The sequence below is a fragment of the Aythya fuligula genome, chromosome 28 (assembly GCF_009819795.1).
Source record: "Aythya fuligula isolate bAytFul2 chromosome 28, bAytFul2.pri, whole genome shotgun sequence".
In the NCBI taxonomy this organism is placed as follows: domain Eukaryota; kingdom Metazoa; phylum Chordata; class Aves; order Anseriformes; family Anatidae; genus Aythya; species Aythya fuligula.
In genome coordinates, this window is record NC_045586.1 from 438691 (window position 1) to 459061 (window position 20371).

General features: G+C 72.5%; 4 protein-coding genes and 1 long non-coding RNA gene across 13 annotated transcripts; 4 read left to right on the forward strand and 1 right to left on the reverse strand.

Moving 5' to 3' along the window:
• The first annotated feature begins 284 nt into the window (after positions 1–284).
• Positions 285–9791, forward strand: SHC1 (SHC adaptor protein 1). Of its 8 annotated transcripts, XM_032204588.1 has the most exons (15): positions 291–327; positions 1967–2034; positions 2283–2360; positions 5524–5685; positions 5918–5988; positions 6430–6493; positions 6684–6803; positions 7153–7206; positions 7339–7390; positions 7560–7686; positions 7779–7947; positions 8165–8225; positions 8349–8516; positions 8666–8928; positions 9114–9791. In XM_032204588.1, exons 2-15 carry the CDS (start codon positions 2023–2025, stop codon positions 9240–9242), a joined length of 1530 nt encoding a protein of 509 aa, XP_032060479.1. In that variant the 5' UTR covers positions 291–327; positions 1967–2022; the 3' UTR covers positions 9243–9791. The 8 variants fall into 8 exon arrangements, with proteins under 8 accessions (XP_032060483.1, XP_032060479.1, XP_032060480.1 ...); XM_032204589.1 differs by lacking the exon at positions 2283–2360; XM_032204590.1 differs by lacking the exon at positions 2283–2360 and having other exon boundaries at positions 8352–8516.
• Positions 1625–4363, reverse strand: LOC116499757. Its single transcript, XR_004254249.1, has 2 exons — positions 4249–4363; positions 1625–2991 (listed from the first exon to the last, which is right to left on the reverse strand). It is a non-coding gene; the product is annotated as an uncharacterized LOC116499757 (long non-coding RNA).
• A 1062-nt stretch (positions 9792–10853) lies between the features above and the next one.
• Positions 10854–12613, forward strand: PYGO2 (pygopus family PHD finger 2). Its single transcript, XM_032204526.1, is given in 4 exon segments — positions 10854–11012; positions 11138–11187; positions 11296–11504; positions 11506–12613. Coding segments are annotated over 4 exon segments (1278 nt in total). The 5' UTR covers positions 10854–10885; the 3' UTR covers positions 12398–12613.
• Positions 12614–12952: 339 nt separating this feature from the next.
• On the forward strand, positions 12953–16831 carry PBXIP1 (PBX homeobox interacting protein 1). Its single transcript, XM_032204496.1, has 11 exons — positions 12953–13014; positions 13988–14078; positions 14155–14257; positions 14340–14395; positions 14476–14620; positions 14700–14915; positions 14996–15019; positions 15102–15175; positions 15259–15384; positions 15476–16512; positions 16599–16831. The coding sequence occupies exons 2-11, from the start codon at positions 14019–14021 to the stop codon at positions 16654–16656; spliced, it is 1899 nt and encodes a 632-aa protein (XP_032060387.1). The 5' UTR covers positions 12953–13014; positions 13988–14018; the 3' UTR covers positions 16657–16831.
• A 672-nt stretch (positions 16832–17503) lies between these two features.
• Positions 17504–19832, forward strand: PMVK (phosphomevalonate kinase). 2 transcript variants are annotated; one of them, XM_032204494.1, is made up of 5 exons: positions 17504–17591; positions 17681–17744; positions 18756–18908; positions 18971–19100; positions 19316–19832. In XM_032204494.1, exons 1-5 carry the CDS (start codon positions 17509–17511, stop codon positions 19450–19452), a joined length of 567 nt encoding a protein of 188 aa, XP_032060385.1. In that variant the 5' UTR covers positions 17504–17508; the 3' UTR covers positions 19453–19832. The 2 variants fall into 2 exon arrangements, with proteins under 2 accessions (XP_032060385.1, XP_032060386.1); XM_032204495.1 differs by lacking the exon at positions 17681–17744 and having other exon boundaries at positions 17554–17591.
• Positions 19833–20371: the final 539 nt, after the last annotated feature.

Sequence of the window (20371 nt, forward strand, 5' to 3'; positions counted from 1 at the left end):
CGCCGCCCCGCGCTCCCATTGGCCCGCGCCGTCTGGGCGGGCCGCGAGGCGCGGCACCCGATTGGCTGAGACGCGCGACGCCCCGCCCCTCCCTTTCCCCTCCGCGCGGCTCCCGCCCGCCGCCTCCCCTCTCCTCGCGCGCGCTCGCGCGGGCGCGTCACGTGACTGGGGGGCGGGGTCGCGGCGTGAGGGGCGGGGGCCGGAAGTGAGTGGCGGGGCGGCGGGGGGCGGGGCGGGAGCGGCGGCGGCGGCGGCGGGGGGGGCGCCGCGGCTGCCGGGAGCGGAGGAGGCCGGCGCGAGACCCGCGCGACACCCAATGGTGCCCCGGTGAGCGCAGCCCGCGGGACCGGGCCGTGGGGGGCTCCCCGGTGGCCGGTTGCAGGCCGCGGGAGGGCTCCCGGGACGGGCAGGCCCCGGAGAGCACCGGGCGGGGCCGTGCGGTTGAGGGGGGGGCTCCGCCCCCTGCCGCCCGCCACCGGGCTGTGCCCCGCGGGGAGTGCGGCCGGCCCGGTGCTGGTCCCGGTCCCGGTGCCGGGCCCGGTGCCGCTACACGCCCGGTGGGGACTGCCCGGTGCTACCGGCGGCGGGGGAGGGGCTGGGGACGGCCCCGCCGGTCGCCTCCGTGCCCTCCCCGCGCGTGTCCCGGGCGCCCCGGAGCTCCCGGTGCTGCGGGCAGGCCGAGGCCGGGTGTCCCCGGCACGAGCAGCGCTGCCGGGACCCGCGGGGGGCTCGCTCCGGGCCCTAAACCGGCGCCCCCGGGCCCCGAGGTCCCCTCGTGTCCCGTGGCGCGCCCCCGGCCCGGCTCAGCCCCGGGGCTCCGGGGGGGGGATCAGGGGACGGGTCCGGTGCGGGCCCGGTGGACGCTTCCCCCCGAGGCCTTCGTGACCCGGCGCCTTCCCGTTTTGGGTTCAAACCGCTCGGTTCCGTGTGCGGGAGGTCACCCGGTGAACCCCGGCACCTCCCGTGGCTCGCGAGGCGCCGCCGTTCCCCCGGGGCTGGGACCGGGGCGGCCGCGGCCGTGCCCCCTCGCAGCTTTTTGGGGGCCCACGGGCACGGCGGGGCACCGAGAGGCTCCCCGGAGGTCCCCCCGGTGCCGCAGCCTCCCTGGCAGGCCCGGTGCTCCCGGTGCCGGGTTTGGGGCCGCTTCTCGCCGCCGCTGTCCGAGCCCCGTTCCTGCCCCGCGGGGCACGCAGGGGCCTCGGGAGGCGGTGCCGTTACCGGCAGCCCCGCGGGGGTGGCTGCGCCCTGCTTATCTCCCTGCCTCGGCCCCAGATAAGGGCGCGATGGCTTCGAGGAAGTAAATCCGGGAAGCGCTGCCCTGCTCCGCCCCACCGGGGGCTCTCGGGGCCGCTCTTGCTTCCCCCCCCCCCGGCTCCCCGGGGCTCCTTTTTCTGCTCCTTCCTAACCCCGGCTCCCGTCCTGCTCCCTCCCGGGGCTGCAGCCCTGGGGAGCTTCGTGTGCCAGCCCTGGGGGGCGACACGAGAAGGTTTGGGGCGCTGCTCTGCGTGGGGGGGCCCCTCCTTGTGACCCTCTTGGTGCTTTTTTGGGGACCCGGCAGCTTCAGGGCCTTGGGGATCAGCTCCGGCGCTCGTCTCACAGCACAGAGTCACCGAAACCGAGGCTCTTTTGGTTTGGGGAGCTGCCCCGTGCGGCTCCCAACTCCTTTTACTGGTGGACGAGGCCTGAACAGAGCCGGGTCCGTGCCCAGCTCGGCCTCGTGCCCCGGAGCATCCCGGTGGCACCGTTGTCCCGGGACGGGGCCGTGAGGACGGAGGACGCCTCGCGGGTCCCTGCCCCTCGCCTCGGCAGCGTCGCAGCCCCGTCCGCCTGCGGCCAGCGAGGAGCCGGCCCCCTGACCCCCGCGGGTCCCTTCCAGCTGGGGACGTGGTGACTCGAAGGAGCTGGGGCCACCTCCCCGCGGCCCGGGGCCGGGCCGGCTAACTCGCTGTTTGTCCCCGAACCGCAGGTGGGACGGCCAGACGAGAGGGGCTCTGCCTTTCCCTTCCCTGCCCTCCGCCGCCGATGGAGTACGTGGTAAGGCCGGCCGGCGCTCGGGGCTTCGGTGGAGGGCGGCTAGGTGGCTTCGGTGGCGGGCCCTGCCTCCTCTCCCTCCCCGCCGGGCCCCCGCCGGCCTTCCCCCGGCCCCAGGAGGCGGCGGGGACGGCGGAGAGAGGAGGGCCGCGCCGCCGCCGCGTGACGTTGGAGCGATATCTGGGGGGGGAAGCACGCAGCCCTAGGCCGGCGCTCAGCCTTTTTCTCTTTGCTCTCGCCCCGTGCTGCAGGAGGACGGGGGACGGGGAGGGCTCCACCGCCGCTGCTTTCCGACCGAGGGGGTCTCCGGCCCGCCCTGCGCCGCTGAGGTGCGTACGTGCGGCGGCGGGCAGCCCGTGTCTGCGCGCGGCCGCGAGCGCCTCGCCGCGATTCCTTGCCAAACCCCGCGCGTGTTCCAGCTCTCTGACTCAGCTCCCGGTTTGTGTTTCCTGGGAGGATGTCGGGCGCTGGCCCAGCGGCGAGGCCCCGCTCGGCGCCCGGGGAAAATACGGGCTCGGGCTTGGCTCGGTCCCGGTTTGGAGGCTGCGGCCGCTCTCTGCTTCTCCTCCTGCTGCGCACCGAGCGCGAGGTCCCCGGGCACGCAGAAGCACACAGGACCCGGCCGAGCCCACACGTCCCCTCGCTTCCCAGGCACGAGGAGTGGCTCGGCCAGGACGTGTCCCGCCAGCTCCTCAGGGGCGGTGGTTCTGGCGGCTCCCTGCGTCCTTTAGCTTCAGGGGCAGGAGTTTTTCGTGGGGCTTCGCACGTCTCGGTCTGCCTTCAGCGCTCTGGGGGGGTCTCTGCGGCCCCTGGGGGGGTCTCTGCCTCCTTGGACCGGGGGGGCCGTGGCAGACGAGCTGTTTGTCTGCCAGGGCTGGCATCATGCGACCCGCCTCATGCCCAGCCGGTGCCAGTTGGGATCACGTGCGCTATCTGGCCTCGGCCTCGATGCCGGAGGTTCTGATAAAATCAGCACCGATTCCGTTCTCAGAGCAGAGCCCTGGCTGCTCCCAGCCCTGCCGCCTGCCTGGCCTCTTGGGGTCCCCTCCCCAGCCAGCTCCAGGAGACCCCTGCCCCTCTGCGCTTCCCTCGGGGCTTCCCGGGGGGGCTGCCGTGCCGGGTGGGGCACCCAGCCCTGCATCCCCAAGCCCCCCGGGTCCTCACCAGCCCCCCGAGCCCCTTCAACGCCGCCCAGCCCTGCTCCCCCCGGCAGCACTGGCGGGTCCCTGCTTCCTGGCTCCCCGGCCCCGGGCTTCCTGCCTTTCTTTGGAGCGGCCATGGGAAGGTCACGGCGCTGAGCGGCTGCGGGGCCCCGGGCGGGGACGAAGCGCGCGGCGGGACGGCTGGCACGGGCTCCTGCGGGACCGAGGTGGGGGGCTCGGGGTGGGGAGCGGGCCGTGGGGTGCCCCGGTGTCGGGGCGCCCAGTGCAGGGGGATTTTCCAGCTCCTGCCTGGCTGCGTGGAGGTGCCAGTGTTGGGGAAGCAGGGCCGGAGGCCGCCGGTGCCGTGCTGGGTCCGAGCGGGGAGAGCCCTTCCCTTGGGTTGGATTCAGCTGAATTTGGCTCAGTGTTGGGTTTTGCAGAGTGAGGGGTCCCTGGGAACTGCCCAGGTGCCCGGCGCTGGGTCGGAGGGGCCCGAAAGCCCCGGCTGCATCCCCGGGAGGTGAGAGGGGAGCTGTGGCCCCGTGGGGAGGGCGAGGCCGTGGCGATGAGCGTGGACGCGCGTGGCAGGGTTGGGCTGCTCCCAGCTCCTCCTGGCCCCGTTCTGCATCAGGTGGGGATGAAGGGGGAGCGGGGCAGCCCCCGCAGCCCCCACCACAAAACGGGGGCTACGCCCGGCCTCCCTGCCCCGGACAGGGGGTGAGCTTTGCCCCGGCGCCGCCGGCACGCTCCTGCTTTTCCCCAGCTCCCGCTAGCTCCGCCTGTGACCTTGATTTTTCTGCTCCAGATACTGGCTGGGTCCCCACCCCTCTCCGGGAGCCCCTCCTGCGCTGCCACCCCAGCCCGCTCGCAGCCCCGGCGCGGGCAGAGCCCGCTCCGCCGCCCGTGAGTCAGCACGGCCCCGCCGCTTACCGGCAGCTCACCGGCAGCCCCGTTTTCCTCCGGGAGGAGCGGCCGCGCCGCGGGGAGCAGCGGCCATCGGCGGCTCCCGCCGGCCCCGCGCCGCAGCCGGGGGCTCGCGCTGAGCTCGGCCTCTCCCTGGGGGCTCGGCACCCACCTGTGTCCTGCTCCCGGCCGTCCTCCTTCCTCTGCGCCCGGAGCCGTGCCGCCAAAGGGCTGGATGTCCCCGCGGCCCCAGCGAGCACCGGAGGCGTCCTGGCATCGCTGCCCCCCCTGCCTCGGGCGCCGCTCCCCCCTGCAAAGCCCGGGGAGCCAACAGCAGCTGCCTGCCGCCGGCACGTGGGTTGCATAGCGCTGGCCACCACAGAAGGACCTTGTTCGCTCCTGGCCGGGGCTTGGAGCAGGGCTGGGCTGGGCTTGGATGCGCTCTGTGGCTGCCTTGTCTCAGGGCTTTAAATATTCATGCTTTTGATTTCCTCTTAGCTGCCGGCGACTGCTTGGGGGGGAGCGCAGGGGCAGAGCGAGCCGGCGGGGGCGGAGGGGCAGCGGTTTGGGACCCGTCTGCGGGGCAGAGGGGGCCGGATCGGGCCTCGACCGAAGACAATGGGATTCGTGGGCAGCCCGGTTCGGGAGCAGCGCGGGGCTGAGGGGCTCCAGGCCCTCCAGGCTGGGGGCCGAGCGTGCTGAGCCCCCTCTCCGGCTGTTCCGCGCGGCCCCGGGGCGTAGCCGCGGCCCCGTTTCCTCCCCGCCGCTCCGGGAGCAGGGGTCGCTCTCCATCTGGCCGGATCCCTGCGTCCTCGCTGACGCCGCTTGCCATCGATCGGGGCTGTGACGGCGTGGAGCTGGGCAGCCCCCGCGGCGCAGCGGGGCCGGCTCTGCCCGCGAGCCATGCGGGGCTGGCGAGCGCCCGGCACCGAGCTCGGCCCAGGCTCGGGGGCGGCTTCGCGGCGGCCGTAGGCGCTGGGACAGCCCATGGGGCCTCTGTGAGCTGTGCCAGCCCTGCTCGCCTCTCCCCGGAATGGATCTGCTGCAGAAGAGCAAATACAGCCACCTGCGGAATGAGTCCGTCTCCTCCCTGGAGGAGGCGGGGGGCGGCGGGGGGGCCCCGGCCTCGCCGGTGGAGCCCCTCGCGGGCACGCGCTCCCTGCCCGGCTCCCTGTCGTCCTCCTCCCTCAGCCCCATGCTGCCTCTCGGGGAGCTCTCGTCCGAGTCGGAGGACAGCCCCACCACCCTCTGCTCCTTCTTCCCCAAAATGGCCAACCTGAAGCTCTCGAACCCCGCCAACCTGCTCAGCCTGCGGGGCTCCACGGCCGGCAGCCTCAAGGAGGCCGGGAGCCCGGGGGAGCCCGGCCCGGCCGCCACGCTCGCAGCGGCACCGGGAGGAGCCGGCGGTGGCCCCGATTCAGCGGGCCCTGTCGCTGTGTGTTCCCAGGATATGAACAAGCTGAGCTGCGGGAAGAAGACGCGGGTGGAAGGCGGCCAGCTGGGCGGCGATGAATGGACGCGCCACGGCAGCTTTGTCAATAAGCCCACGCGCGGCTGGCTGCACCCGGACGACAAGGTCATGGGCCCGGGGGTCTCCTACCACGTCAGGGTGAGCGCTGGGGCCGGGCTGGGGGGCACGAAGGGGCAGGGTGGGCTTTGGGGGAGCTCCCGGTGTGCTGCTTGTGGGCGGGAGGTGGGTGGGGGGTGTCCTGCGGGGGTCACCCCCATGTGGTGGGTGGCACAGGGGACCTGTCCCCGTCCCCTCCCCGCTCGTGGGCTGCGTGGGGAGGTGGGGGGCGAAGCTCGGGGCTCTCTGGGCTGACCCCGCTCTCCCCTGCCAGTACATGGGCTGCGTGGAAGTCCTGCAGTCCATGAGGGCTTTGGATTTCAACACCAGGACCCAGGTCACCAGGTGAGCCCTGCGTCCGTGCTGGGCTTGGGGGGGCTCTGCTGGGCTGGGGGGGCTTGGGGCTGCCCCGGGGTGGGTCCGTAGGTGGTGGCCAGGCTGTCTGCAGCCCTAGAGGCAGCTGCCCGGCGGATCGATGCGCCCGTCAATGGGCTTGGCCAGGCAGGAAGCGCTCCTGCGACCCCATCAAATATTAACCGAGCTCTTGGAGCTCTTCCCCTGCCCCAGCCGGGTCGGGAGCCAGCCCGAGGGCTTCCCTTTTGTGTCCCTCGCTTTAACCCCGTCCCTCCTGCGCTGATTCCCTCGCCCTCCGCCCAGCAGCGCCCTGCGGACGTGGTGCTGAGCGCGGAGCCGCCCCGCCGCCGCCTCGTCCCTGTGCTGGGGTGGGTGGGGGGACCAAAGGGGGGGCCCCCAGCCCAGACTGACGTCCCGCTGCGCTCCCCGCAGGGAGGCGATCGGCCTGGTGTGCGAGGCTGTGCCCGGTGCCAAGGGAGCCGTGCGGAGGAGGAAGGTGAGGCTGGGCCGGGAGGGCTGCCAGCGGGCTCGGGCTGCCCGTGGCCGAGGGCTGGACCTCAGCCCGGGCACCCGGGGCTCTCGTCGGCCCCGTGGGGAGGGCGAGCTGAGCTGGCTGCCTCTGCTGGGGGGGGGGACGAGGCTCTGGGCCCAGGAGCCCCCTCCCCAACGCTGCCGTCTGCCCCCAGCCCTGCGGCCGCTCCCTGAACTCCATCCTGGGGAAAAGCAACCTGAAGTTCGCCGGCATGCCCATCACCCTGACCATCTCCACCAGCAGCCTCAACCTCATGGCCTCCGACTGCAAGCAGGTGAGAGGCAGGGGCTGGGCGGCTGGCTTTAAACGGGGAGGGGTCGTCGTGTCCCCTCCGGGCCCCGCTGGGGGGCAGGGGGTGTCCCCAGCCTCCACGGGGACATCTGGGTGGGTGCAGGGCTTGCCGAGCACCCACCTCCTCCTGGTCCGAGGGGCCTGGCTCACCCGTTGCTGGGGGCAGAGATCTGAGGGGCGCTCCAGGCACTCTGTTGGTGGCTCCGGGGGTGTCTCGGCCATCCTCTGGTGCCCTGTGGCTCATAACCAGGGCCCCCCCGAGCCCGTGAGCCCCAGCCCCAGGGGGACCGTGGCGGGCAGGAGCCGCAGCCACCGCCCCCTGTGCCTTGCAGATCATTGCCAACCACCACATGCAGTCCATCTCCTTCGCTTCGGGGGGAGACCCGGTGAGTACGGCGGCTCCCATCGGGCTGGGTCCTGACCCCTGGCACGGGACGGGGCTCCCCTGCCCTGGCCCTAAAGTCTGGGGCACCGTGGTCGCCGGCAGCCCCATCTCACCGGTGCCTTCCCTCCCGCAGGACACCGCTGAGTACGTCGCCTACGTTGCCAAAGATCCCGTCAACCAGAGAGGTGAGGGCACTGCCGGGAGCCCCAGAGCCCCGTTTTGTGGGTGTATGGGTGCAGCTCGGTGGGGCAGGGGGAGACTGGGACCCCCTCGGGGGGGTGCACAGGGTGGGTTCAAGGGGCGGAGGATTTAACGCTGAGGTTCCACGCCCCCACCCCGCTGTTCCCTTCCCAGCCTGCCATATCCTGGAGTGCCCGGAGGGCTTGGCGCAGGACGTGATCAGCACCATCGGGCAGGCCTTCGAGCTGCGCTTCAAGCAGTACCTGAAGAACCCCCCGAAGCTGGTGACGCCCCACGACAGGTAGGCAGGGAGGTGTCACATCTCCTGGGGGCGGCGCAGGGACGTTTCCCCGGCTGCTGGCGGCTGCTGAGCTGGGCCGTGCCCCCCCCCAGGATGGCGGGGTTCGACGGCTCTGCCTGGGATGAGGAGGAGGAGGAACCAGCCCCAGACCACCAGTACTACAACGACTTCCCTGGCAAGGAGCCTCCCATCGGGGGGGTCGTGGACATGCGGCTGCGCGAGGGGGCTGCACAGACCCCCAACCACCTGGGGGCCACGCTGGTAAGGCTTGGGGCACCTCTCCACAGGGTGCTCGGGGGGAGATCCCACATTACGAGGGAGATGCAGGGACCCTGGTGGAGCTCTGGGCTGCTCGCTTGGGGTTATTCCAGCCCAGAGTCCGCAGCGTGCGTCTCCAGCACCTCTCACAGCCCCATGTGGGGACTTGGGGGCACGATGGGACCCCCCGGGCTCACTCACCATGTGCCTCTCTCTGCAGCCCGTCGGCCAGACCTCTGGTGGGGAGTACGACCCGCGGAAGCAGCACGCTCCTGCCCAGGGTAATGCGGGGGCTGTGGCTGTCCCCGTGCTGCTCTCCCGCACCCCAAACCGCTCCGGCATCGAGCGCTGGCGCTGGGACCGAGGCGGGCTGGAGCCCCGCTGACTTTTTGTGCTCTTTGCAGCAGGGAGAGAGAAATACCCGGCTGCAGCAGGCGTGGCGGGCCGCACCGACCTGTTCGATGACCCGTCCTACGTCAACGTGCAGAACGTGGACAAGGCACGCCAGGCATCCGCTGCCGGCGCCCCCACAACGGCCAACGGCAGCGCCCAGCGGGACCTTTTCGACATGAGTGAGTGCGGTGGGAATTGTAGGGGCCGGAGGGGACCTCGAGGGATCAATGGGTCCGTCCCCTAAACGGGATGCAGCCGTGGCAGTGCCCGGGCTGTGGGGTTTGCCGTGGGTGCGAGGCAAGCGCCGGCCCCGCTCCTTTCCCTGCAGAGCCCTTCGAGGACGCCCTGCGCGTGCCCCCCGCCGTGCCCGTGAGCCTGCCGCCGGCCCAGGTGGTGGCCTCCATGGAGGAGCAGCTGCGCCGGGAGCCCTGGTACCACGGGAAGATGAACCGCAAGGAGGCCGAGAAGCTGCTGAAGGTGAACGGAGACTTCCTGGTGCGGGAGAGCACCACCACCCCCGGCCAGTACGTGCTGACCGGCCTGCAGGGCGGGCAGCCCAAGCACCTGCTGCTCGTTGATCCTGAAGGAGTGGTGAGTCCCTGAAACCCCAAAGCCGGGGTCCTGCACCCCTTTGCGAGATACAGGAGCCCCCTGGGCTTCCTGCTGCCCCTCGGGGGGCACCCCGGGGCTGGATTTGGGGGATGGAGCGGGCACAGCAACGCACGGGGGGCTTGGGGCTTTGTCTGCTGTGGATTTCTGAGCGCCCCTTCCCGCAGGTGCGGACAAAAGACCATCGCTTCGAGAGCGTCAGCCACCTCATCAGCTACCACATGGACAATCACCTGCCCATCATCTCGGCTGGCAGCGAGATGTGCCTGCAGCAGCCTGTGGAAAGGAGACTGTGAGCGCCCGGGGACCCCGGTGCGCGGCCCCCCCCCGGCCCCGCTCCCTTCCCCAGGGGGGAGCGCTTGGACTCGCAGCCCGGGACCGGGCTCGGACTGCCTGGGGACGGCCCCGTCCCTGGTCCCCGTCCGCCACGAGGAGCTGGTGGCCACGGGGATGGCGTAGCGGGAGCTGCCTGCAGGGCGGGGGGCCGTCGTTGCCAAAGCCCCTGCCTCCCCCCAGCTCCAGCCTTTGCACAGCAGCTCAGCTCGAACCAAAGCCTGGCCCCGGGCGGTGTCGCCGCAGCGTGGTGTGGCCGTGACCCCTTTTGTGCTCACCCACGGGGGGGGGGACACGGGCCCTCGGCCCCTCGTCCCACCAGCCCCGGGGGGGGGGGGGTCCGGCCGGGGGCTCCCCAAGCACAAGGCCGGGCGGCCGCGCACCGAATGTACCCGATCACTTTACGTGTTAACTGTGCCTTGACCCCGCAGGTCCCACACACTTATGCAATGCAGCCGGGCGGGGGGGCGACGGCCCCGAGCCCCCTCCGGGCCCCCACCGAGCCCCTTCCCGGGCACCCTCGGGGGCTTTTTGGGGGGGGGGGGGAGTGGCCGGGCCCCGCCGCATGCACCTCGTTCCCTGAAGCCAAAGCGCAGCCCTGCCCCGGCCCCGCTATAACCAAAGGACGCGGCGGGCGGAATTAAAGTTGGTATTTCTCTAGGCCCGGCTGCTGTGCTGGGGCTGGGGGGGGGCAAACAGGGGGGCTTGGGGAGCGAGCACCAGGGTCGGGGGGGGCAAGGACTGGGGCTGGGGACGAGTGCTAAGGCTGAGGGGGCAAACGGGGGGGCCAGGGGGCTGAGCAAGGGGGCTGGGGGGCGAGCATCAGGGTGGGGGGGCGAGTGAAGGGGCTGGGGGGCGAGTAAAGGGCTTGGGGGGCGAGTGAAGGGGCTGGGGGGCGAGTAAAGGGCTTGGGGGGCGAGTGAAGGGGCTGGGGGGCGAGTAAAGGGCTTGGGGGGCGAGTGAAGGGGCTGGGGGGCGAGTAAAGGGCTTGGGGGGCGAGTGAAGGGGCTGGGGGGCGAGTAAAGGGCTTGGGGGGCGAGTGAAGGGGCTGGGGGGCGAGTAAAGGGCTTGGGGGGCGAGTGAAGGGGCTGGGGGGTGAGCACCGGGGCTTTGGGGTAGAGTACTGGGCCTGGGGGGCGAGTAAAGGGGCTGGGGGGCGAGCATCAGGGTGTGGGGGGGCGAGTGAAGGGGGTTGGGGGGCAAGCATCGGGGCTTTGGGGTGGAGTACTGGGGCTGGGGGGCAAGTAAAGGGGCTGGGGGGCGAGTAACGGGCCTTGGGGGGCGAGCAGCGCCCCGTGCACCCCCTCCCCGTTTCCCTCCCCCCCTCCCGTCACGTGGTTCCTCCCGCCACCCCCGCGCTCCCCTCACATGGTTCCTCCCTCCCTTCCCCCCCACCCCCACTCATGGACCGTCCCACCCTCTCCCCCCTCCCTTTCCCCCCCACATGGTTCGTCCCGCCCCGCCGGGCTCCCCTCGCCCCGCCCCCTCGCTCCGATTGGCCCCGCGCGCGCGCCCGCGGCTTCCGCTTCCGGTCGTGGGGCGGGGAAGGGGGGGGCGGGGGGGAGGCGCGGCGGGGCCATGGCGGCTCCGCGCCGGCTGTGAGGCGATGGCGGCGCCGCACGGCGAGAAGCTGGAGGGAGGCGTCCCGGCACCGCCGCCCCCGCCGGGGGGGGGCCCGCACCCCGCGGGCAGCGCCGCCGCCGGCGGGCCCGGCAGGAAGCAGGGGAAGGCAGGTGAGACAGCGGGGAGGGCCCGCGGCCTGCCGGTACCGGGGGTTGAAGGGAGAGAGGGGGGGGTTGGGGGGGGGGTCCGGGGCTCCGCTGCTTCCCGGTGCTGACGGCGCCGCCTCCCCCCGCAGGGCTGCAGATGAAGAGCCCGGAGAAGAAGCGGCGGAAATCCAACACGCAGGTAGGGCCGGGAGCGGGGCCGGCACCGGGACTGCCCCCCCCACACCCCTCCCGTACCCCCTCCCGGTGCCGGTGCCGGGCCGTGACCCGCCCCCCCCCCCCCCCGCAGGGCCCGGCCTACTCGCACCTGTCGGAGTTCGCGCCGCCGCCCACGCCCATGGTGGATCACCTGGTGGCCTCCAACCCCTTCGAGGACGACTTCGGCGCCCCCAAGGTGGGCGCGGGGGCGGCGGCGGCGGCTCCGTTCCTGGGCAGCCCCGTGCCCTTCGGCGGCTTCCGCGTGCAGGGGGGGCTGGCGCCGCAGGTGCCCCCCGGTTACGGCGGGGGGGGGGCCGCAGCCCCTGCGCAGGCAGCCCCCGCCGCCGCCGCCCTTCGCCCCCGGGCAGATGGGCCCGGCCTTCGGCATGCCCCCCCAGAACCCCGGCTACGTGCAGCCCGGGGCCATGAGCTTCCCCGGGCAGCCGTTCGGGCAGCCCCTCGGACAGAACTTCAGCCCCCCCACGGGGCAGCTCATGCAGGGGCCCGTGGGGGGCTTCGGGCCCATGATCTCCCCCACCATGGGGCAGCCCCCCCGGGGGGATATGGGTCCCGGGCCGGCGGCCCTCAACCCCCCCGGCGGCCCGGCCATGGCTCAGCGCTTCGGCCAGCCCGGAAACCTCTTCGGACAGTCCCCCATGCAGCGCCCCGGGCAGAACGTGCCCCCCTTGCCCCCCACCGCCAGCCCTTTCCCCGGGGCGGACCCCGGCTTCCCCGCCGGCGGCGAGGAGGGGGGTAAGAACCTCAACCCCCCTCCCAGCAGCTTCCCCCAGGAGCAGCACTCAGGCTCCCCGGCTGCCGTTAACGGGGCGCAGCCCAGCTTCGCCCCCCCCAGCGCTGGCCGCGGCGGCGGCACCCCCGAGACCAACAGCCTCCCGCCCCCCCCCGGCAAGGCGGCCGGCGGCTCGGGGCACCAGCCGCCCCCAGGGTTGGTGTACCCGTGCGGGGCCTGCCGCAACGAGGTGAACGACGACCAGGACGCCATCCTGTGCGAGGCCTCCTGCCAGAAGTGGTTCCACCGCGAGTGCACGGGCATGACGGAGAACGCCTACGGGCTGCTCACCACCGAGGCCTCGGCCGTCTGGGCCTGCGACTTCTGCCTGAAGACCAAGGAGATCCAGTCGGTGTACGTCCGCGAGGGCATGGGGCAGCTGGTGGCCGCCAACGACGGCTGAGCCGCCCCCTGCGACCCCCCCCCCCCCCCCAAGCCTTGTACAGCTCCCCACGCAGTTTTAGGACCAAACCCCCCCCTTTTTGTAGCCATTGGACTTGTGAGCACGGGATGGCAGCGAGTGGCCCCCGCCGGGACCCATGGGGGGCTCTGGCTGTGCCGGTGTGTGCCATGGGGGGGGGGCTCCCTCGGGTGTTGGGGGGCTCCATCATGCTGGTGTTCAGGGGCTGAAGCTTCCCTGGACCCCCCCGGGGGGCTCTGCCTGCTGGCATAGGTGCCCCGGGGGGCTCTGCCCCCCCTCCCCCTGCTCTGTGCAGTCCCGGTGCCCCCCCCGCCCCCCTTTTCCGCTCGCGGAGGTCCCGGTGCCCCCCCCCACCCCCCCCGTTTTAACGGAGCGTTAATGGAAACTTTTGTATCGTCGCTATAAAACTCTGAAACCGCCGTGTCCGTGTCTGCTCTGCTCCGGTGCCTCCCCGGTTCCCCCCCCCTCCACCCCCCCGGTGCCCGCCCCGCCGCCATTGGCTGCGCGCGTCACGTGCGCGCCCGTCCCGAGGGCGGCGACCGGCACCGGCGGAAAGTTGCGGCCGGGACCGGGCCGAGCGGCGCCCCGAGCGGCTCCAGGTACCGCCCGCCCCGCTCCTCCCGGCCGCGCAGCATCGCCGCGGGTCCCCCCCCGGTCCCTTCCCGGCCCCCCCCCGGTCCCATCCCGGTCCCTTCCCGGTCCTTCCGCTCCCGGTCCCTTCCCCCGGGGAGCGGAGCGCACGTCCCGGGGCACGACCGGCTCCGCGGGGAGGTTGAGCGCGCATCGCCCCCGGGACACGGCCCCTGCTCCGCCTCCGGCCCCGCTCCCCCCGGTTCCGGGGAGCCCCGGGGCGCGGCGCTGGTGGAAGTCGGGGTGCGGGGGGGCCCCCCCCGGGGGCGCTGCCCTAAATACAGCGGCGGGGGCCGCCGCTCGGTGCCTGCCGGGCTCCGGGCTCGTCGCGTCCCCGTCCACCTGCCGGGCGGCATCACCGCGGCTAAAAATACCCCGCGGGACGGCTGGCGGCGGGGCGGGGGGGCTGGCACCGGCGGGGGGGTCGGAGGGGCAGCGGGGGGGGGGGGTCGGTTGCGCGCCCCGGGCCGTATCCAGCCCCGTTCCCCCCCCCCCCCCGGGCGCCTCCACGGGGGGCTTCCCACGTCTCGGTCCCGCCGCCGCTGGGCCGGTGCCAGCCCCGGGGGGGCCCGGGGAGGGTCGCGGGGGGGCTCTCGAGGGGGCGGCGCCTCCGCAGCTGTGCCGGGAATGTGCAGAATCCCCGGGCACCGCCGCCGTGACCGCTGCGCCCCGGCCCTGCTCCTGCCAGCACCGGGCGAGGCGAGGGCTCGGTGCCCCCCGGAGGAGCCCCCCCCGGATCCCGGTGCCACCGGGGGGTGCCCGGCTGCGGCATCCCACCCGTGCGGGGACCGCGGGGCCGCACCGGGCCGCCCTTTGCTCCCACCCCTAAACTCGCTTTGCCAGGCAAATCAGGAGCGGGGACAGGGTGAGGTCTGTCTGTCCGTCCACCTGTCTGTCTGTCTGTCCCTCCGTCTGTCCGTCCGTCCGTCTGTCTCCTCGCAGGGGGGGGTCAGCGCCGTCCGCAGGCGGGAGCATGGCGGAGAAATCGGACTCGCGGGACTCGGACAGCAGCTGGGTGCTGGCGGGCACCGAGGTGAGGGGCCGGGGACCCCCCCGGGGGGGGGGGATGCGGGGAGCCCGCGGGTGCCAGCTGCTGCCCCTCGCCCCAGGGGCTGCCCGTGGACACGGTGGGCCCGGAGCAGGATGCGGCCTCCCGCGAGGCCGAGGAAGAAGAGGCAGAGGAGGAGGAGAGCGCCCAGGACACGGCCACGGGTACGAAAATGGGACAGGCACGGCCGTTCCCGGTGCTGTGGCACGGGGAGCCCGCTCACCGCCCGCCTCTGCCTCTCCCCAGCTGGTGACGGTGGCAGCGGAGCCTTCCCGGGCCAAACGCTGTGCCCCGAGGTCGGGGTAAGCCTGGGGAGGGGGAGCGGTGGGGCTGGGGTCCTGCTGTGTGTGGATCTGTGAGACCCCAGTGCCCGTGCCCTCAGGACGTGGAGGAGCGGCTGGAGCGCGGTGCCGAGGCGGTGCCCACCACGGGCAGCCCCACGGAGCCCAGCACGACGCCGAGCTGGGAGCAGGAGGAGCCCGATGTGACGGCAGAGCGGGGGCCATGCCCGGACACCCCCAGAGCAGGTCAGACCGGGAGCACACCGGGCCTGTGCCGGTGCCACCGGGGTGCGGGCGCTCCCTGCAGGTCCCCGTCCCCCCCCAGGACCACCAGCGGAGGAGGAGAGCTGCACCAGCAGCGACGACGACACCGAGGGGCTGCGGAGGCGGCAGGTCCCCGAGCCCCGTGCCGGGCCCCCCCCTTCGGGGCCTGCCCTGCACCGGGGGACGCAGGACGGCAGCGACGAGGACGGGCTCAGCACCAGCAAGTACCTGCTGGGCGCGCTGGCGCTGGCGGCCGTGGCGCTGCTGCTCATCTCCGGTGAGTTGCGGTCCCGGGGTGGGGTGGGGGGGCAGGATGGGGAGCCCGGTGTCCCCCTCATTGTCCCTTCCTCTCCCCAGGGGGCTTCTACGACCCGGCAGACGGTGAGCGCGGAGGGGCTTGGCCCGTGGTGCCCGGTGGGGCAGCCCGGACGCGCTCGGACGTCCCCGTGCGGTTCCCCCCCAGGCCCCGTGGACGGCGTGGTGAGCCGCGGCGTGGCCGACACCGAGCAGGAGGCGCCGGTGCCTGCGGACGGGAGCGTAAGGAGAGGGGTGGGATGGGGCTGGTGGAGGGGAAGCCGCTCCCTCAGCACCTCCACGGCCTCGTCCTTCCTCTCCCCCAGGATTTGGTGCAGCAGCCCCCGCCGCCGGCCGCCGCGGACCCCCAGAGCGTGCAGTCCGTCAGCCTCCTCCTGGACAAGCTGGCCAAGGAGAACCAGGACATCCGGCTCATGCAGGCTGAGCTGCAGGTGGGCGCACACGATGTACCCGGGGGAAGCTGCCCCCCAGCACCACCCCCACGCCCTCACGGCCCCCTCCCCGCTCTCCCCCCTGCCCCAGGCCCACAAGGAAGAGCTCCAGGCCCTGCTGCAGAAGAGCGAGGGGGCAGCAGCGGCGGCCGGGGCGCAGCAGCAGAGCCTGGCTGCAGAGAACGAGCAGCTCCGCGCGGCGCTGCAGAGGGAAACCGAGGCGCTGCGAGCTGCCCGGGCCGAGCTGCAGCGCATGCAGGAGGCGGGGGTCCCGGGCAGCCCCCAGCCCCACAAAACCGAGGCTGGGGAGCCGGCAGCAGAGCAGCCCCACGGCCCGGAGGGTGCAGCCCGCAGGGGGGACACGGCAAGGCAGGAGGGGGCTGGGCACCGCGGCTTGCTGGCTTGGGTGCGGCAGGAGCTGGCAGCTGCCCTGGAGCGAGCGCGGGGCTCGGGGGGGCTTGAGAAGCTCCCGGAGCAGCTGAGTGCCCTGGAGGAGCGCCTGGGCCGTGAGCTGGAGGCAGAGGGGGCCCGGCCCTTCCCCGGGCCCTGGAAGAAGCCGTTCAAAGCAGACAAGAAGGAGAGCCGGCGGCACAAGCGGCACGGCGCCGGGGAGGGTCCCCACGAGCGGGGCGGGTGGGAGAAAAAGGAGCAGGGCAAACCCCACGGGCACGGGAAGGAGCCCCGGCCCCCGCGGGAGCACAAGGCGGGCAAAGCCAGGGGGAAATCGTCCCACGGCCCCCCCCAGCACGGCCCCCGCGAGCTGCCCCCGCTGAGCCATTACCGGGCGCCCCAGGGCTGCGCCGGGGTGGCCGACTGCGCCCGCAAGGAGGGCCGGGAGGTGCTGGGCGCCGCGCTGGAGCCCGTGCAGAAGGCGCAGTTCCTGCAGCTGCTGGAGGGCTTCATGGCCCGGCTGGGCTGGGGGGGGCACTTCGGGGGGCTGGCGGCGCGGCTGGACGGCGTCTTCGGGGCCGACGGCGCCTTCGCTCACGACCGCCTGCGCTTCGTGGACTTCGTGGATGACGTGGAGGAGATGCTGGAGGAGCTGGCGCGGCGCGAGGGGGGCGACGAGGAGGCGGCCGACGGCTTCGAGGACTACGTGCTGCGGCACTACGCCGGGGACGGCGGCGGGTGAGCGGGACGGGGGGGCGGAGGGGGTCTTTCTGGGGTGGGGGAGTCGGAGCCGGGACCCCCTCACCGCCCCTCTTCTCTCGCAGCTCCACCGGGAAGGAGCGGGGCCGGAAAGCCTGGCGGCAGCACGGGGGGAGCAGATAGAGCCATGGGGCACGCGGGGGGCACCCCACTGTCAGGATTCGTCCAGCACAACGGCCCCGAGCCCACCTGGGGGGGCTCCCCTGGGCCCTGGTTGGGGTCTGGGGGCTGCTTCGTGCCCCCCCCCCGAGTTGCTGCACTGTGTGATGCTGCACTGCTGTAGATGCAATAAAGTCACTGCTGGGCACGGCTGGGACTGGTGCCTGGGGGGGGGGAATGGGGTACGGGGGGGGGGGGGGGGGCAGGGAAAAGGGGGTGCCAGGAGGGAGAGGGGGTGCTGGGGGGGGAATGGGGGTGTGGGGGAGGAAGGGGGATGCTGGGGGGTGTGGGGATGCTTGGGGCGAAATGGGGTGCTGGGGGCGGAAAGGGGGTGCCGGGGGGTATAGGGGTGCTGGGGGGAAGGGGGGTGCTGGGTGGGAAATGGGGGGGAAATGGGGGGAGAATGGGGGGAGAACGGGGTGCTGGGAAGAAGACAGAGGCGTTGGGGGGTCAGGACTGGGTGTGGGGGGTGAGGGTGTAGGGGGGCTGAGTGCAGCCCCCCCCAGTTTTGGGGTAACCCCCCTGGGTTTTGGGATGCCACTGGTTTGGGGGTAACTCCCCTCGTTGTTGGGGTGTCCCCTGGCTATGGGGTGACCCCCCTCGGTTTTGGGGTACCCCTGGTTTTGGGGTAACCCCCCTGGTTTTGGGGTGCCCCCCGCCCCTCCCCGCGGCGCCCTGCAGGGGGCGCTGTAGCGCGGGTGGGCGGAGCCAAACACACAAGGGGCGTGGCCAACCACACCCAGGGGCGGAGCCTCCCCGCCCCGCCCCGCCCCCCGGGCCGTACCACCTCCGTGCCGCGGGGGGGGCCGTGCCGGGATGGCGGCGCCCCGCGCCGTGCTGCTGCTGAGCGGCAAGAGGAAGTCGGGGAAGGACTTCGTGGCCGAGCAGCTCCGCAGCCGGTACCGGGACGGGACGGGACGGGACGGGACGGGCCGGGGGGGGGCCGCGGGCGGAGCCGGGTCCCGTCCCGCTGATCGCTGTCCCGCAGGCTGGGCCCCGCCGTGTGCTGCGTGCTGCGCCTCTCCGCGCCGCTCAAGGAGCGCTACGCCGAGGTACGGGACGGGACGGGACGGGACGGGACGGGACGGGACGGGACGGGACGGGGTGCAGCGGGGATGGGCGGCCGGGATCCGCCGGGATCCATCGGGATCCGCCGTGCTGAGCTGTGCCGAGCTGTGCCATGTGATGCTGTGCCGTGCTGAGCTGTGCCGTGCCGTGCTGCACCATTCCGTGCCATGTTACGCTGTGCTGTGCCGTGCAACGCCACGCCGTGCCATGTTACACTGTGCCGTGCCGTGCCATGCCAAGCCGTGCTGTGCCGTGCCATGCTGCAGCACGTCATGCCGTGTTATGCCGTGCCATGCCGAGCTGTGCCATGCTGTGCCACACTGTGCCGTGTTATGCTGAGCTGTGCCATGCCATGTTCTGCTTTGCCGTGCTATGCCATGCTGAGCTGTGCCATGTTATGCTGTGCCATGCCATGCCGATCTGTGCTGTGCCATGCTGTGCCACGCCCTGCCATGTTACGCCATGCCATGCCATGCTGAGCTGTGCCATGTTATACTGTGCCGTGCTGTGCCATGCTGCACCACACCGTGCCATATTACGCTGTGCTGAGCTGTGCTGTGCCGTGCTGGGCCATGCCGTGCCATGTTATGCTGAGCTGTGCCATGCCGTGCCATGCTGCACCACACCATGCCATGTTACGCCAAGTCATGCCGTGCTGAGCTGTGCCATGTTATGCTGTGCCGTGCCATGCCATCCTGCACCACGCCATGCCATGTTATGCTGTGCCATGCTGAGCTGTGCTGTGCTATGCCATGCTGCACCAAGCCGTGCCATATTACACTGTGCCATGCCATACTACACCATGCTGTGCCAGGTTATGCTGTGCCATGCCATGCTGCACCACGTCATGCCATGTTCATGTTACACTGTGCTGTGCCATGCCATGCTGAGCTGTGCTGTGCGATGCTACACTGCACCACATCACGCCGTGCTGAGCTTTGCCATGCCGTGCCCCATGACAAGGGCTGTGCCCCGCTCACACCCTCTCCCCACAGGAGCATGGCCTGGACTTCCAGCGGCTCCTGGACGCCAGCGCCTACAAGGAGATGTACCGGCAGGACATGATCCGCTGGGGCGAGGAGAAGCGCCGTGCTGACCCCGGCTTCTTCTGCAGGACGGTGGTGGAGGGGGTGGCGCAGCCGGTGTGGGTGAGTGGGGCTGGGGAGGAGCACGGGGGCGCGGGGCGGCCGCTGACGCAGCCTGGGTGCAGGTGGTGAGCGACACGCGGCGCCTCTCGGATGTGGAGTGGTTCCGGGACGTCTACGGGGACGTGGTGCAGACCGTGCGGGTCGTGGCCTCCGAGGAGACGAGGAAGAGGAGGAACTGGGTCTTCGTGGCGGGTGAGCGAGCGCTGCTTCCCAGCACACCGCAGCCAAACCCGGGGCATCACAGCTCCCTGCAGCACGGCTCTGCCCTGTCTCCACTGCTGAGCCCGGAGTGCAGGAGCCGGAGGGTCGGGATAAAGCTTCAGAGCAGCGGGCGGGGAGTGAGGCTGCGCGGTGCCTCCCCCAGGGGACGGATCCTGACTTGTGGTATGGGCTCTGCTCTTCCCCAGGGGTGGACGACGCCGAGTCTGAGTGCGGCCTGGACCAGGGAGTGGCCTTCGACTGGGTGATCACCAACGACGGGGACGAGCTGTCCCTGGACGGGCAGCTGGAAGCGCTGCTGCAGTCCGTCCGCAGCCGGCTGTAGCTCCCACATGGGATTTGGGGGGCACGCGGCTGTTCAGAGCTGCTCACACAGGGCCTCATCCTTCCTGGGGGCTTTACCCTGCGTGGGGAGCATCGTGGGGGCCACCTGTGGGTCCCCAGTAGTGGTGCTGGGGAGGAGGAGACCAGGGGGAGGCAGCCAGCCCTCCCAGCACCTCCATCCACTTCACCCACACCCCGCAGGGGCCGTGCCTTCCCCCAGGGGCGAGGGGCTGCTGCTGCTCAGTGACCCTCAGCTGTGGCTCGGGGACCGTGTCCTGTGTCCCGTGTCCCCTGCGAGCCCAGCAGCGCTTCCCAGTTTGCCTCTCCTGTCCGGACTGGGGGCGATGCCTGCACTGGAATAAAGCTCTGACGCTGAGAAACGCCCAGGGGCTGTGTCTCCTTTCCTGGGGGGGGAGGAATTCAGGTCACTGGGGGGTGGGCTGTGCCCCTGCCCTGGGGGGTGTCGGTGGGGTGAGGTGCGGTTTAATTCCCTGTGCCCGCCCCGGGGGCCGCCAGCTGGGTGCCTTGTGGCGTGTTTTTAATAGGCTTCCTGCAGCCAATTCCCCGCGGATTATCTGCTTCCGAAGCAGAAGGCTCCTGCCCTAATACCTGCCGGCTGGGAGCTCGTCTCCCACAGCAGCTGGGCCCAGCCTGGGGGCAGGGACAGGGACACTGGGGGTCTGGGGGCCAGCCTGGCCCTGTCCCCCGCCTTCCCTGTGCCGGGAGCACCAGGGCTGGCACAGTCTCCCCGGGGGACAACGGGGAGACGTAGGGGACGAGGGGGACAGGGGACAAGGGGGAGCCCCAGCCCCAGCGAGGGCTCTGCCAGCTCCAGCTGCTGCCCATAATCTCTGGCCTCTGCTCGAGGCCCTGAGCCTCGTCGGAGGCCGTAAGGAGATTACGGGGCATTATATAACGGC